This window comes from Hippocampus comes, unplaced genomic scaffold (genome assembly GCF_001891065.2).
Source record: "Hippocampus comes isolate QL1 unplaced genomic scaffold, H_comes_QL1_v1.1 scaffold1, whole genome shotgun sequence".
Classification (NCBI taxonomy): Eukaryota; Metazoa; Chordata; class Actinopteri; order Syngnathiformes; family Syngnathidae; genus Hippocampus; species Hippocampus comes.
Window position 1 is genome coordinate 1,848,811 of NW_017805010.1, and position 15,942 is coordinate 1,864,752.

Sequence of the window (15,942 nt, forward strand, 5' to 3'; positions counted from 1 at the left end):
CCATCCCCTGTTGTCTGGTTTCATGTTGTCAGAGAACATCTCCCACGGGCTGCTGCTTCGGAAGGTGGGACCCAAAATGCCGCAAAAAGCCCGAAGCCACAACCACCATTACATTTGCTCAGCCAAGTGACCATCTTGATAAAGTAAATCCAAATGGAAAAGTCAAGCTGCGCTGTGTCATGAACAGATGATGTCTTATCCGTCCACAGGCTCCTGTGCTTCAATATCTGTACTATTTGGCTCAGATTGGCATCGCCATGTCTCCGCTCAGCAATAACAGTCTGTTCCTTAGCTATCATCGTAATCCTCTGCCAGAGTACCTCTCCAGAGGCCTCATGGTCTCCCTGTCCACAGACGATCCCTTGCAATTTCACTTTACTAAGGTAAGCACCAGTGTTGCCGCCGTGAGCATGAAAAATTAACCTCGTTACTTTGCTGATTGCTTAATTTTAAAAATCACAAAGTTATATTTCAAGTTACTTTAATACTTACGTTTCGCAGTTACTGACAACTCTGCTCAGCATAAAATGACGCCTGGTTTTGCCACTTAATTGGAAGTACATTTTTACCAGTGACTTTAATACTGTAAATGGGGGCGTGGGTGGGTATTTGGCACTACTCTTTGAAATACTGCAAAGTTGTAGTCAATATATTCCATGTCGTACCAACCTCAAGCCCAAAGTTAGCTAATTTCCACGAAAAAGAAATGACTCAAACTTGATTGAACAATATTGAAGTCAATGGGGTATATGGTTTGTTAAATGTAGAAACTTTTAGTGTGTGCACTTCCTTTGTAGGAGCCCCTGATGGAGGAGTACAGCATTGCGGCTCAGGTGTGGAAGTTGAGCTCTTGTGACATGTGTGAGCTGGCCAGAAACAGCGTGCTCATGAGCGGATTCTCTCATAAGGTACCTGAGACTCTTCATGTCCATCGTAAAAAAAAAAAAAAAATAAACAAATACAAAAAACACTGTGCTTTTTGCTCTACGAGTGATATCCAATCTGTATTGAGCCGAGGCTGAACAAAAATGTCACAGAAGTAATTATAGTGAAACAATCTCATCTCAATTTACACAAAAAAATTACATTGTGAAATGGTTAGTCGAACACAAAGCTTTGCATTGTATCGCTGTGCCATTTGAATGAAGTGCATTTAATTGTTCTGCCAGTTAATATACATCGCTGGCATAGATAGATAAACATAGATACATTATTTTTTGGGTGAATAAATAATCAATTAAAAGTGGATGATGAGTAACGTGCCACGGCAAAGTGATTGGGGATCACTGTGCTATACGGTTGAAACTTATTGCCGTTCCGGTTTAGGTGAAGAGCTACTGGCTCGGGCCCGACTATGTCAAAGAAGGCCAAGAGAGCAACGACATCAGGCGCACTAACGTTCCGGACATCCGCGTGGCGTATCGCTACGAGACCATGTGCGAGGAGCTCAATTTGATAACGCAAGCCATTCGTACGGACGAGATGGACACCATTGAGGAGGAAGAGAGTCTGAGCATGGCTGCCACCCAAGGAAAGCAATGAACTCTCACCGTAGTTTCCCTGCATCACAACTTTGGTACACACTTGTGTAAAAATAATTCAACGACTGTGGGAAATTGAGAAAGGGCACATACTGGGTTGCGTTTAGCTGGTTGTTTATTTCCATGAGTTGGTCATTGTGACGTCTCCAAATCTTTTTAGGTTATTTTTATATTATGTGTTGATGGCCATATCTTGTCAGCTTTTCTGTACTGTTGTAAACCTCAGAAGCAACATTCAAACCGTTATAGACGTGACATCTCATTGCTGTTCATTTGGTTATTATTCACTCTTCTCAGTGACAGTTTGAAAGATGTCATTGATTGTCTCCAGCAACAATGCAAGCGCCTGAAGAATTCATCCGTGTTCACTTGTGCTGCTCGTGTGATGAAGCATGCTGTGTCCTTGTAAACAGGTCAACCATTGCCAAAGCCATCAGTACATTCATTTTTTTGAGGAAATGAAAGTCAGTTGAGAAACTTTTGTCGTGTCATTCAATGAGTTTTGGTCTTTGTGCAAAGTACAAGTTGTATTTCAAGGGCATGCTTGTCTTCTCCCAGGGTGTTCCTGTACTGTATGTGAAATTAAAGTTAATGTTGCCTGTGTTGATCTATAAATAAATATCCACACTTAAGTATTTACTTTCTTTTTTTTATAATGCAATTTAATTCAAAATCATGACTCCAATGCACGTCTGTACTAAAACAAACACAAACAAAAATAGTCAGTGTGAAATTATGTTGGGACTTACTAAAACATGCAAGTAGCTGCGACAATGCGTGTTCAAGTGAATTAAACTCTGAGACAACTCGCAGGTCCCAACAAGAACTTCAACTTTTAGATTGTGTGTACATTTTGCAGTATGACTCAGGATCAGCACCTTTTGCCACAGTCAAACTCTTTCATGAGGTCTACCTGCTTTTGATGAAATAACACAAACTGACAACATATCTGACAACAGATAGCTCTCCACAACACAACAAAGACATTGTGCTTCCCCTGTGACATTCCAACAAAGCCTTGCTGTTGGTGATAACATGAACATTGCTGTTGGCCTGTCTTTTAAACAATTCCACAAGTAAATATATATTTTTTTTAAGTATTACAATTACTTATTCCATGGGAGTCCTCAGTTCACAACACAGTTCCACTCCTATGGCAAAATCATACTCTGAATACTGAATACGTATGTACGCAAGTCTTAACAAGGTGTAGTCTTATCCCAATGCTAATACATTAGTACAGTTGTTCACAAAATCTTTACTCAAAGTTCCCCCGAAAAGATAGTATACCTCCACATATACACACGAGCACTATCATTTAAAAGTGTGGAGCCACTAATTTAGAAATCCACATTTTCCCCATAATGAAGATGGCATTATATTAATCAGAAGATAGTTCAAGCAAGAAAGAAATTGTTTTATTTGAACTATGAATAATTTTTAAAAAATAAATAATAAGGTTTTTAAGTAACCCTCAAACTACTGAATGCTGTGTGCATGCAATAGAAAACTGACTGCTTTTGTGGAAATTGTCCATATTATATAACGATTTTTATGAAAACAATTCTAGGTCACTAACATAAAACAACTAAATGGAGTGCCGGTTATTACGACGGTAAGTGGGCGTGTCGTCTCCTCCGTACCGAGATGCCTGGATTTGGGAATTAACCCCGCCCACATACTTTTTTCCGACTGCTCGTCGCGGTACAAAACCAACCGACGCTTCCTAACGCTTCCTCCTCTCAGCAACTCACCATTGTCGACACAAAGACGAGAAATTTAGAACCAAAATTTAAAATGAAACTAGCTTACTGGGATATTCGCGGGGTGAGTTCTATAATCTGCTAAACGTCATTGCATCATTACATAAGTGCAAGAATGAAATGGGTTTGGTTTTTTGGTGGGGTTTGCTTCGCCGCTTGTCTTTGTGCAGAAGTTAGCGTTTTGCAAGTGACGCAATGTGCTTCGGATTCGTCAGCAAAGAAGGCTCGCGAATAGACTGAATGTGTGCAGGGTTTCTGTAGCGAATGCTAGTTTGCGTGACGGTCACAGCCAGCACACAACTTTGTTCCACGGGAAGGCATTTTCTTCAAATGTTTACTCGTGCACTTGAAGAACGTGCAATTGTTTCCACGTTTTGCTTGATTTATGTTCATTAGTTTACTTCTCGTGGTAGTGTCGGACAAACGGAGTTTTGATCATTTAAGTCGAGGTTATTTTTCCATTACTACAGTAGTATGGAAAGTAAAAGATAAAGTCGGTGCAGTCGATGACGTTGACTTGAAATAAGGTCAACGATTTTCATTGGGCGACGCAGGTGTCGGTAATGACAGCAATTGGCTTGTGTGCCAAGTGAAAAGACGACAGTTTTTTTTTAACCGTTTTTAATGTAAGCGATAGCGATATACCCTTCTAAAATATTTCGGTTTTGTTAGTAAATTCGTGCGTTTAGAGTTGAATGTTATTTTCGAATCCAGCATTGCTTTCATTTTTGAATGATCACATGAAGTACTTTGTTGGTCACATGTCCCATCTTGAGAAACCACGCGACTTTTTCCCCTGCCTCCGAGGGTAATAATTACCGATATGTTGAACTGCAATAAAATAAAGACAAGTGTATTCTACATCACACTGTTTATAATCGTTATTATACATGTAGTGATGAAACAATTTTAGGAAAAAGAATGCACACCACTATAATTGAAATGTATTTCAGTGAGTGGCCCACCTTGAAAATTTGGTTTTGTGGTGAGCAAAAGTCAAGTTCCAACACGTTTAAGGACAACTTAATGGAGTAAACCACAAAAAAGAGAACGTTGGTTCATTTTTAAAGGTATGTGCAGGATTAGGAAATACAATAACCTCTTGTTTGGGTCTGGTTCTCTTATCTATTCATTCAGCAGAGGGCTGAAGGGCAACTGTTGTATATAGTGGCATGGTAACCATTATAAACCCTGCCTTGACAAGTTTATCCTAATACCTGGACGACAAAGATTCATTCTCGGCGCACACTAGTACATTTGAAACAGAAAAAGACCAACACTTAAAGCAAACAATGTGTGATTGATATCCAGTTGGCCCAGCCTATCCGCTTGCTGCTGGAGTACACTGGGACGACCTATGAGGACAAGTTTTTTTCCTGTGGCGAAGGTAAAATCGACAAAAATCCACTTTTATGCTGTCATGTCATGTTATCAATTGCACGGATGGTCAACTTCTTCCTATGCACGCAGCTCCCAACTATGACAAGAGCTGCTGGTTTGATGTGAAGCCCAACCTTGGCATGGACTTTCCCAATGTAAGTGATGACTAACAGCATGTTCATGATGACTGAAACCCTTTTATGATTTTTATTTTATTTATTTAATAATATTTATTTATTTATTTATTGGCAGCTACCCTACTTGGAGGACGGAGACAGGAAAATCGTGCAGAGCAATGCCATCATGAGATACATTGCTCGGAAGAACAACTTGTGTAAGTTTTCTGCGCATGGATTAACCTTTTATTCACGATACGGGTGTTGTTGTTTTTTTTTTTTTTTTTTTTAAACATCCTTTCACTAGGACACATTTCACTGTTTCGGGTAGTGGGTGAGATGCAAACATTTTATGCAGTACATGTACACCTGGTCGCCAGTCAATCTACAGTCTCTCGTCCCAAGTAGGAGGGTACTGTCTTCGTCTTGGTCAGTGCCGAAGAACCAATTGAATGGCGACGAAGGACATTACACATGATACGGCAGACTTTTCGTTGTCGTGCTCAAGTGTCCTTGAGGCCAGATGACCAATCATTATGACACCCTACTCAAAATCGGCCTGCGACATGTCGACATTTGTGTAGTCCAACGTCGGCCATCTGTGCTCTGAATCTGATCCCAGGTGGAGAGACTGAGGATGAGAAGGTCCGTGTGGATATCTTGGAGAACCAGGCCATGGACTTTCGGAATGGCTTTGTGAGGTTGTGTTACACTGATTTTGTGAGTATCAATTTCCAAGCGGACTTGACGCAGGTCCCACGGTTCTAAATATTTTCCAATGATTTCAGGACAAGATGAAGCCAGGGTACTTGGAACAGCTGCCGGATCTACTCCGGCAGCTCTCCAAGTTCCTGGGAGACCGAAAATGGTTTGCTGGTGACAAGGTCTTTATTTTTTTCTGCTGGACAGAAAGTGGTCATGACTGGAGTCGCAATGGTGAAAATGACTTTTCTTTGTGACAGATTACTTTTGTGGACTTCATCATGTATGAGTTGTTGGACCAACACAGGATGTTTCATCCCACCTGTCTGGATGACTTTAAGAACCTCAGAGACCTTCTGGATCGCTTCGAGGTGAGGGGAAAGATCTTTCTCTCTATCTCCTCTTAGTTTGTGGTGACAGTGCATCACTTTTTGTCTATCGCCGTGGCAGGCACTCGACAAGATTGCAGCCTACATGAAATCCAAAAGATTCATCAAGACCCCCGTCAACAACAAGATGGCCAAATGGGGCAACAAGAAAGAGTAAAATTTCAAGTCGTCTCAACAATAAATAAAGTTCAAATATTCTGCTGTAAAATAAGTCGAGCACTACATTTACTTGCACTGTTGAAATGTGATATTAAGCACATTAAAGTTGAACTCTTTCTCAGTTTGCAACTTTATTCACTTCAGTCTCGGAATAAAAGACTTGGAATCCATAAATTATTGCAACATTTTTTTCTTCTCCATAGACTAATTTAAAACAATGTTTCTAATCAATTTAAAAAAAAATGTTTTTTTTTGCTTCATATAAATGATCTTAATGTGTACACTTTATCCCGAAAACAAAACTGGATATATGATTCATAACAAATGGATTACACCACAATTCACATCCTGATCAGTAGATGAAGATTAAGAATGGGGGGAGGGGTTGGTCACTAGTAGCGGGCATCATATGGATCTGATGGTTCACTGGCAAGCTATAGGAAAAAGGATCAAATTAGTGTCTCTGTGTGTGTGTGTGTGTGTGTGTGTGGGTTTATACATCACAAACGGCCTGCAATAGCTGATTTAATAGCCTGAAGTTGGAAGAAGACTTTGGCTCCTTCTTCTGGACACACAGTCCTCATCTCATCCTTGCCCATCTGCAGCAGCATTTTCCCAGTCAGCACCCCGAGGCTGGCCACGGTGCTGCTCCAAATAAAGGGTGACATCATCATCACGTGTCAAAAACGCACACACACACGCATCCAAAAACATCTGAGTCACCCCTCTCACATTTTGGCGAAGCCTTTGTACTGCAGCCACGCTCTGACCTCTGCAGGTGAGGAGACCACGTCAAGAGTCGGGGGACCACGAGGTGGGCGCTGTGCCAAGTGGAATAAAAGTGAATGAAATCAAATGGATATATGTGATCCTTCCTCAAAAACAGCAATGTAAAATTACCATTTCCTCGACAGGCAAGCCACTCCTCAAAGGCTCCAGAACATTCTGAGGAACGTTGCCTTCCACCGCTCGATTGTTACGCACAAGCCACCATTGCTTGGACCTCTGAACCACCTTTTGAAAGAGCAGAAAGTACCCGAATCAGGTGTACTCAAACTTTTGGGTGCAAGAACACCTGTCGTGATATGTCACAATCATCCATCCATCCATTTTCCGATCCGCTTCTCCTCACAAGGAGAAGCGGGTGGGTGCTGGAGCCTATCCCCGCCGTCTTTGGGCAGTAGGCGGGGGACACCCTGAACCAGTTGCCCGCCAATCGCAGGGCATACAAAGACGAACAACCATCCACGCTCACACTCACACTTAGGGACAATGTAGATTTTTCAATCAGCCTGCCATGCATGTTTTTGGAATGTGGGAGGAAACCAGAATACCCGGAGAAAACCCACGCAGGCCCGGGGAGAACATGCAAACTCCACACAGGAGGCCCGGAGCTGGAATTGAACCCACTACCTTTGCACTGTGAGGTCGACGCGCTAACCACTGGCCCACCGGGCTGCCCTATGTCACAATCAGATCAGAGCTTTTTTTTAAAATTTTTATCAGTCTAAGTGAGAGTAATTAGTTTTACTGGCAAACTGGTCACCATATATGTGTCATGATTCTGTTTGGGACCAACAGGTGGCACTGTAGGCCTCTCCCTGCAGTTGCACACCTGTTGGTCGTTCTGTAATCGGGTCATTGTTTGTTTGTTTGTTTGTTGCTGTTACTGTTTCTGGTTTTTGCTTCTGCCGTGGTTTTTGTTTGCTTGTTTGCTGCTGTCAGATTTGTTTCAGTCATGTTTCGGTCACTGTTATGTTTTAGCTTCAGTCATGATTTTTGTTTGATACTTTGGACTTTGTTTGTTTTGGCTTTAGTTTTCTCTGTGTTTTAATACAATTTGCCAAGTACACACTCTGCTCCTCCCTCTTGTCTGCTTTTTGGGGTCCACCACCACCTCGCAACGTGACAATATGTGTATTTTTAAAAACTAAGAAATAGTTCAAAAACCAACATTTGAGAATCACAGACCGGAGGGTTACAAAACATCAGTCTCAACGCCAACCACAGTTTACCATCATCTCACCTCAACCACTTCACCCTTCATCACAGTGAGCTCCCTGTTATTGCGAGCCATGAAGTCATAAACGACCCGCATGTGGTCGCGGCTTTCCTTGGTGTTGCCGTCGGGTCGTCCCGACGGAAAGCGCTGGCTGCTGCTCCTGCTCACTTGGCCGTTCTGATAAGGGAGTTGGGCGGGCTTGTGCGAGGGGGCAGGCGGCCGCCAGCCGTCGTAGAACTCTGGAATGTAAGGCGGGACGCCGTCATCGGGCCATCGAGACCTGTGAGGGAGACAGAAAAGATTCCGGGTTAAGGGCGGCAAAGAGGACAGCGGTAGAACACAAGGATAATCATTTGATCCATTGGGCATTAAACAAGAGTGTTGTTGTCAAGACTTGAATGGAAAAATCTGATGGGGAAAGCATGACCATTTGTTTGTTATTCTGTTTCCATGGCATTCATTTCGTCACCTCCAGGTGATCTTGGAAGTGAACCGCGATATTTTCCATGTGTTATGCAAACGTCACCGCTTCAACTTTTCCCTCTCATATCAGCAGTCCACACCCAACATCAGGGTGTGTCATGCATGGGATATCATATCAATAAGGTGGACTGTTAAGAAAGGGGTTCACATAGAGTACATTAAAGGATGAAAATTCTGTGTTGCTACCTGGGGATGTTCCAGCTGTCTCCCAGAGACCTCCAGATCTGGTCCTCCTCCGAGCTGACCACCTGTCTGACCAACCGAAGGGAGGCCTCTGTCAGCAGGGGGGAAAGCACGGTCGGGGGCAGGTGGGCATGGTAGTGAGGCAGAATCTGTGCAGGAAACAAAATGATTTTTTTCTTGCAATGGGAAGATGATTTTAATAATGTATTCTTCATCGGAATAAAATAGCTCTTAAACAACATGCGTCAGATTCTTTTTTTCTTCGCAGCAGTATGTCAATTTATTAAAAGAGTTAGCCAAGATATCATTTTGACTTTTAGACCGACAGGACATACATTTGAGAGGCTGTACTTTTTTTTTTTTTTTTTTACTTCAGTACAGGAGTTGACTCAGTACTTCAACTGTTGCCAGAGTCGTGTTTAAATAACTTAAATAACAAAGCGATAAGTGGAGAGGTGCATATATTGTGATGTGTTATGATGAAACACTCACTGTCGCTAAACTGCTGAAGAAGAAGTGGATGTAGTCCGAGGCGCTGGTGTGAAGCAGTGAGCCATCCAGCAGGCTCTGTTGAAACATCACACAGGTGCAGTCACGAGCAGGCACGCATGTTGTCCGTGTGCAGGGCGGTAAGGGGAAAATCTGCTTACTTACCAACAGATTGAATCCATATTTGATTTTCTGGAGACAGGAGACAAATTCCTGAGCAGGGGGCAGACGGGCAGCTGGGGGCAAAGGAACAGATCAAGTTGCATGCGCAAGTCTGCCTTATACGTCAAGAAAACTGAGAAGGGATTAGACTTTACCTGGGCTTCTCGGGTCCTTCTTTTTGACAAACATGCCTTTCTTTTTGCGTTTGTCAACCGGCGGAGAGGTCGCACTCGTCGCAGTGAGCACCTTGTCCATGAAGATCTCCACATCATTCAAAACATGGTTGAATATTTCCTGCGGGAACGGAATTCAAGCCAGTGAACTCCTTGCGCACCGGCGAGCGGTGTGGCATGTACACCTGTGCTCAAAAGTTGACATGTAGTCATCATGGGCATGAATGGCATATTCATTGACCGCTTGGACATCACGATCTTAAATCGTGATGCAATTTAGTCTGGATCCACACAGGGTCAACATTGGTGAGGATCTCTTCCTGTTTTTTGTACATTATGCCACCATAAAGGAACGGCTGCGCACCGTTGCACAGTACAGTATGCGGGTTAGCTATGTTAGCCACTCACTCCTGCAATAAATTTCTTTTTTTTTCTTTTCACAAAGGCAGAATATGAAACCTGAGATTGTTAGTGGCATCTAAATTATGACAAGACTTGACGATGCCATACGACATTTTTATAGCACAATAGATCAGAAAACAGGTCGCAAATGAACAGTTGCGTTTTGCAGCACACGCAACATGTCACAGTTGTCGGAGACTGGACTGTCTCAGAATTGTTGATGTTATGTTATTTATTGTTGTGTGTTCACACTCTGACCGTGTTCCTCTCAACATCTGTCAGTTCGGCAACCTCTGGAGGGCCACGGGGTCCATCGAGATCACGATGCTGCTTGGCTTCCTCTTGTGGGGCGTAAAAACGAGGGGGAGGAGGAATGTCTGGGAATTGAGAAGATTTCATCGAATGAGAAAATAAGTTCATACACAGCCTGGCAATGATATGTACAGTCCCGCTTTAAGTACTATACAATGCAATGTTCAAAAAGTATTTTGTAGTGTTTGCATGCATCACATGGAACAAATCACAATATTAAAAACACTATGAAAAATCCATTTCAGCATTTATTTGATATCATGGATATCCAGCATAGGCTAAATGTGCTAATATGCTTTTCGGCGCACTAGTACAATGAGTTGACGTACAGTTAATAACAACGTTACAAGAGAGGCAAAACTCTGCATTAATTGGCGCCTGTGTGCTGCTACTATGGAAAGTTGTTTAAGCCGGTTCAGCACGCTAGTAGAACAGCTGTCTTACTTGAAAGGTTTTTTTCCGCCTCTTATGGCCTTATTGTACCCAATTAAAACTGACTATTAAATGACTGTGCTGAACTATAGGAACGCCACAAGGTCCAACTCGTAAGCATGCGTTACTGTACATACTAGTAGCCTCATGCACCAAAAATAACCACACGTACTTTTTCCTCATTAGTAACAAAGTTGTCTGAGGCGAGTAATCCAAAGGGGACCTACTAGTAAGAAGAAATTTCAATCAGCTCGGGGGGTAAAAATAAAATGCTCAAACAACTTTCCATACCAACACATACAGGTACATATTGTATTGTCGAATGAATACAGTACCTCTATGATTTTGTCGATCAAAACGGAACATGAGAATTTTTCTGAAAGGAGAATGTAGTATTTGAATTGTCCTTTAAGTCGGCTTACCAGGTTCTCTGTGGGCCCACTGGGGTAGGAGCCTCTCTGGCGGTGGCAGTGGCCTCTCGAGCGGTGGCAGGGGCCTCTCCCGCGGTGCCAGGGGCCTCTCCAGCGGTGGCAGGGGCCTCTCTGGAGGTGGCAGGGGTCTTTCTCTCTGTTCAACACGAGGTGCAGCCTGAATGGAACTTCCTAAAGTATGAAGAAGTCAAAAGTGTAGTTGCAGAGAACATTCACACTCAGCGGCCACAACATTAGGTACACTGAAACAATTTCATGATACTGTATCCAGTACAAGAGCTGGATCCTAAATATCTGCCAGGTATATATGTTGCTCTTAAATGCCGGGTTACGGCGCAGACTAACATCCAACATCCTGTCCTTATGAGGCAGGATTCTCGGCAGTGACAGTGACATCAAAATGACGGAGAAGACAAGAAATAAGTAGCCCACCTTTAGATATCATTGTCTCCCAATACGCAAAGATTCGACCAGATCATTGAATAGAAAAAAGCTCAGCGCTCTCCCACAAATTACAACTACAGTACATTCAGCGTAATAGTGAGTTGACTGCTAAAGTTGCAAAAAAAAAAAAAAAATTTTTAAAACTAAAAAATGTAAAGCTTACCAGGTTCTCTGTCAGTCCACTGTGGGAAAGGCCGCCCCAGCGGCAGTGGTGAGTTTCTTTCTTGCACAGCACGAGGTCCAGCTTGCTGGAAGCTTCCAGGACCTTGACGGCCGACGAGGTTCTCAAGGTTACTCCTGCAAAACGGGAAGGAGTAAAACGAACATCATTTGCATTTTGTACTTTGCATCTGGATGGGGCTACTGTACCTCATGACTGGCTGCTCTCTGCGTGGTTCCACAGGACCGCCGTCACTTTGGACAAGTTTATCTAGGTCAATCTTGAGGAGGTCTGCCTGTAAAAAAAAAAAAAATCAAAAATGTACTGTAGCTTACAAAGCTTTCGGAGACAATGGACACATGTAAATCCTTCAATCTTAAAAACTTGAATCTTGGATTAGCTCCCTTGGCAAGCAGCTCGAGGTAAGGTTGTTTCTGATCTGGGAAGTAATTGATTCTTAGGTTTTAAGATGTTAGATGACACCACATGGTGCCTCGTGGTGCAAGGCTGCAAATAAAGTGAGGCACGCACTGTGAAAATTATTCATATTATTCACAGAGCTGAAGGACAACAACGCTCTCGGCTAAGGACTCACCCCAGTCTCCTCACACTGGAAAATGAAGACCTGGAGGAAGCGCTTGCTGCGTTCCCTTGTGGTGACCAACAGCAGGGAGTCGTAAGGGAAGATGTCCAACACAGCTTTGGTCTGCTGGATGCTGATCAGCGGTACAGCCTCCAGCTCTGCCTTTAAGCAAAGAGAAGCAGGGTATACTGTGTATATCATAGTAGAAGACACACTGCAGAGGTGAACATGGAGATGCGCAACATGCTCTGAAAACTTGCAAGGGAAGGATGCACTCTCATTTGTTATCTCTTTTTTCTGATGGTTTCTTTCCATATTCATGCTGCACCTTCACTCTCAATATTAAAATATGATTAGCGTATGAATTTTAAAAAGTTGCGGGTGCTGCGACTCTAACGGCGTGACTAACTTGGCTCTCTGTGTCAAGGAGCAGCAAGTAGCCTCCTTGAGCCGCCAAGATCATCTCCTGAGGCCACAGGCGACCTTTGGCGTTCAGCCTCTTGAGTTTGGCCACGCAGTCGTCCACAGTGGTCAGCTGCTGGCCGTCCAGCTCGCATGTGAGCAGGTGCTGTGGGTGGGGTCAGAGGGTGAGGTGGTGAGTTTGGGCGGATTTCCAAGCCCCACATCGGTGCGCAACGTCAGTGACTTTACCTCCACTCTGACGTTAAGGTTGTTGGGCTGCTTGCTCAGCACCTCTGAGTACTCCTTTCTTTGCACTTGACACAACATTTTGAGGTTACAAGATGTGCCAATATTAGGTTTGGACAACATTTGATTTTCTCAAAAGCCGACCGTGCGCCTTATATAATCCGATGCACCTTATATATGGATTCTGATTTCTTGGACGTAGTATTTTAATATTCTGTAAAATGTTTCGTTACAGCTGCAGCGGTTGGGCAAGCTTGCTAGTGGAGACACAAGGGCACATAGACTATCCACTCGTAACATTTCCTCAACTTACTGTATGACATTTTTGTAAACTAGTATGACAACTACATGCTCCTTGTCGGCAAAACCCTGCACTGCAAATAGTGCTAGATTTTGACAAGTAGAATTTTATAATAATACCAGCAGTGTGCATGTTTCAACGAGTGCACAGTTTTTCCTGGTTTGTAACACTATTATGCCAAATGTTGTCCTTCTCGTGAGAACAAAGCACATACTGTACTAGTGTAAGTTGAGGGGTTCGTTGTTTTTAGTGGATAGCTCTACTTTACGAATGACAAAAGGAGAGATGGAATCCTTTTATGCAGTCTATTAAAAGGGGCAAAAAAAAAAAACGTCTGCCTCATAACTCTCGAACGAACACACCTCCTTCCGGTAACGATCACACTTCCTCCTTTTCTTCGCCAATCAGATGCAAGCAACATAAGAATATTTCAGAAAGTATTAAACAGAATATAATTTAGGTAAATGTAACATAAAAGAATATAATGCTCAAATATAAAATGATAATAATTAACAATTTAACAAAAGCTTACACTAGTACATGGACCTTAACGTGAAAAAAGTGGTACTACGTAAGTGGTGGTGGGGGGGGGGGCGGACTGTTAAGAGGCAGTCATTGTACTAGTGCGCTATCTTGTTTTAAGAAGGACAATGTTCATGGCTCTTTAGATGGATATGAAGGATTTCTTAGAAATGGTGTTTTGTCATGTGTCACATACTGTATATGGACTTGGCACTCAGTCTGGACACATTTCTCTGAGACCTCGGAGGTGAGGATCCCCTGGAATCATCTTGTTGGAAAGCCCACCTCGAGTGAGGGAGCTCTTCCGGTGGGAAACCCCTGAAACACAATTTAAGATATTATATTGAACGCCATGTACATGTGCAGCACAGTTTGTTTGTTTGTTTGTTTTTGTGTGTGTTTTAAACGAAAAGCGATTCCCGTAATACAGGGATTCCTAACTACTATAACAAACACAAAGCCTTTTTCTCCCTTCAATTTCCCAGAGCAATCAAACAAACGTTTATAGGAAGATACTGCTGCTATCCTAATTTAACTATTTTCTTCCCCCACCTACTACTTAATGGGAGCTCCGAAATATATTCCACTGCATTGTCACTTGCGCAGGCAGCATTTCATCACTAAGGCACTTACGTACACTTGTCATACAAAATTTTATTTTGGGTTTTTTTGTTTTTGCACTAAATCCTCTTGATATAATCGAAAATGATGTCTTGCCCGCAATGATCTTTCAAGGTTTGACATTGAAAATTGAATACGCTCGTCAATGCGCGTTACGGTGTGCAGCTGTTATCAGAAGCTAATGCTATAACACTTCTAGTTAATGATAATCTGTGCTAGCACGGTTGCTTTGCTTACCTCATGACTTTGACATGATAGTGCCTCGGCCACTGGTAAGCCAATTATATTTTGTCGTTGGTGGAGAAACTAAGTGTAGGGGTGATTATGTTATTTAGTCCGACTGTTTCATTAACAGTGGGACAGAACCGCAGAACGGGTCGCTCACATTTTCACGAATAGGAAGAGAACTTAAGTCAGGTTTTAATCAATATCGAAAAGCTGACAGGTGGTCACTCTGGACAAAGAACTATCTACATACAAACACATAAGAGTTATTTTTGAGTTCCCACCCATTCATCCTTAAAAATTAAATCATACAAATTTACATCCGCGATGAAAATGACACTTACCGCGGGGAATAGGAAAACGGACGAGAGTTTCCCAACATTTTCTATCTTCTTCTCGGTTGTAGTTTTCCAAGTCAATTCATAAACGGCACTTTCATGCCAAACCTAGAAAGGAACACGTTTACAGTGTGTCAAGATATGATGTATTGTATTACATATCACAAGTACACTTTAAATCAACATGCGGGTTAATTATAAACTCTTTGATGAATGGCTGTGTTTACCTATTTGGACATGTTAAAACAAAAGAAAAATAAGATTTTTTTAATCCAGTGAATGAGTTACAGGATAGATGGTAAACTTCACTCATGCACAAACTTATAAAATTCAAATAAGAACACATTTCGTATCGTATACATTTATTACATAAGGTCAAATGTGGCGACTCCTAATGAAACAAGGACAAATCGACGATGCTTAATATTTTTTTTAAAAATCATCATCTTTCGAATGACTGTAGCACAGAATAAAATAAAGGCATTATTAATGAAATCCGTCTGAAGTTTGTCAATTTGTTTTGGAGCAACAAATCTACATGGCACAAAAACACATTATTGAAAGACATCATGAAGACTCACGGGAAATTTAAATGTTTGAAATCACATTACCATTGCTGGTATTTTACTACCTGTCAGCTTTGCTCCAGCGGCATTATTCCATAGTAGGGAATGCGTCTTCCTCAAACGGCGTAAACGCAAACGACTCCCATCACTTCCTGCTTGTACGTGTCGTGATCAAAGATCAGCAGGCTTGGCCCCTTGTCAGAGGTGGAATACTATTTCAAGTGTTCGTTATGAGTCCAAAGGTTTCCAAACACTGGTGGTTTCCTTGCAAACGTTCAACCGTTGCCAAGACTTCAGAAAACACTCATCATTGTATAATTATTTGATCGGGTGTAAACATAACATGGCTATAAAAATAGTCGAAGTGCCTTACGCCTGGAAAGAGGACATCCCAAAATAAACAAAATCAGTCAAA

The 15,942-nt window shown here is 42.3% G+C and overlaps 3 protein-coding genes across 4 annotated transcripts in view; 2 read left to right on the forward strand and 1 right to left on the reverse strand.

The window, feature by feature from the left end:
- Nucleotides 1-2,173, forward strand: part of ampd2b (adenosine monophosphate deaminase 2b) — an 18,211-nt gene extending 16,038 nt beyond the window's left edge. Inside the window, exons 16-19 of the mRNA XM_019862927.1 lie at nt 13-64; nt 210-383; nt 798-908; nt 1,327-2,173. Coding sequence (XP_019718486.1) covers nt 13-64; nt 210-383; nt 798-908; nt 1,327-1,542 — 553 coding nt within the window. The 3' untranslated portion in view covers nt 1,543-2,173. The remainder of the gene's footprint in view (nt 1-12; nt 65-209; nt 384-797; nt 909-1,326) is intronic.
- Nucleotides 2,174-3,235: 1,062 nt separating this feature from the next.
- Nucleotides 3,236-6,171, forward strand: LOC109511794 (glutathione S-transferase Mu 3-like). The gene is made up of 8 exons (XM_019863123.1): nt 3,236-3,368; nt 4,616-4,691; nt 4,775-4,839; nt 4,937-5,018; nt 5,423-5,520; nt 5,589-5,684; nt 5,763-5,873; nt 5,953-6,171. Exons 1-8 carry the CDS (start codon nt 3,339-3,341, stop codon nt 6,046-6,048), a joined length of 654 nt encoding a protein of 217 aa, XP_019718682.1. The 5' UTR covers nt 3,236-3,338; the 3' UTR covers nt 6,049-6,171.
- eps8l3b (EPS8 signaling adaptor L3b) lies at nt 6,165-15,854 on the reverse strand. 2 transcript variants are annotated; one of them, XM_019863119.1, is made up of 20 exons: nt 15,593-15,854; nt 14,968-15,069; nt 13,974-14,095; nt 12,958-13,022; nt 12,716-12,874; nt 12,319-12,468; nt 11,933-12,018; nt 11,727-11,860; nt 11,227-11,290; nt 11,111-11,142; nt 10,203-10,321; nt 9,525-9,663; nt 9,373-9,443; nt 9,211-9,285; nt 8,722-8,867; nt 8,077-8,332; nt 6,951-7,064; nt 6,783-6,871; nt 6,563-6,695; nt 6,165-6,484 (listed from the first exon to the last, which is right to left on the reverse strand). In XM_019863119.1, exons 2-20 carry the CDS (start codon nt 15,003-15,005, stop codon nt 6,443-6,445), a joined length of 2,034 nt encoding a protein of 677 aa, XP_019718678.1. In that variant the 5' UTR covers nt 15,006-15,069; nt 15,593-15,854; the 3' UTR covers nt 6,165-6,442. The 2 variants fall into 2 exon arrangements, with proteins under 2 accessions (XP_019718678.1, XP_019718680.1); XM_019863121.1 differs by lacking the exons at nt 14,968-15,069; nt 15,593-15,854 and adding an exon at nt 14,636-14,797.
- Between the last annotated feature and the right edge of the window lie 88 nt (nt 15,855-15,942).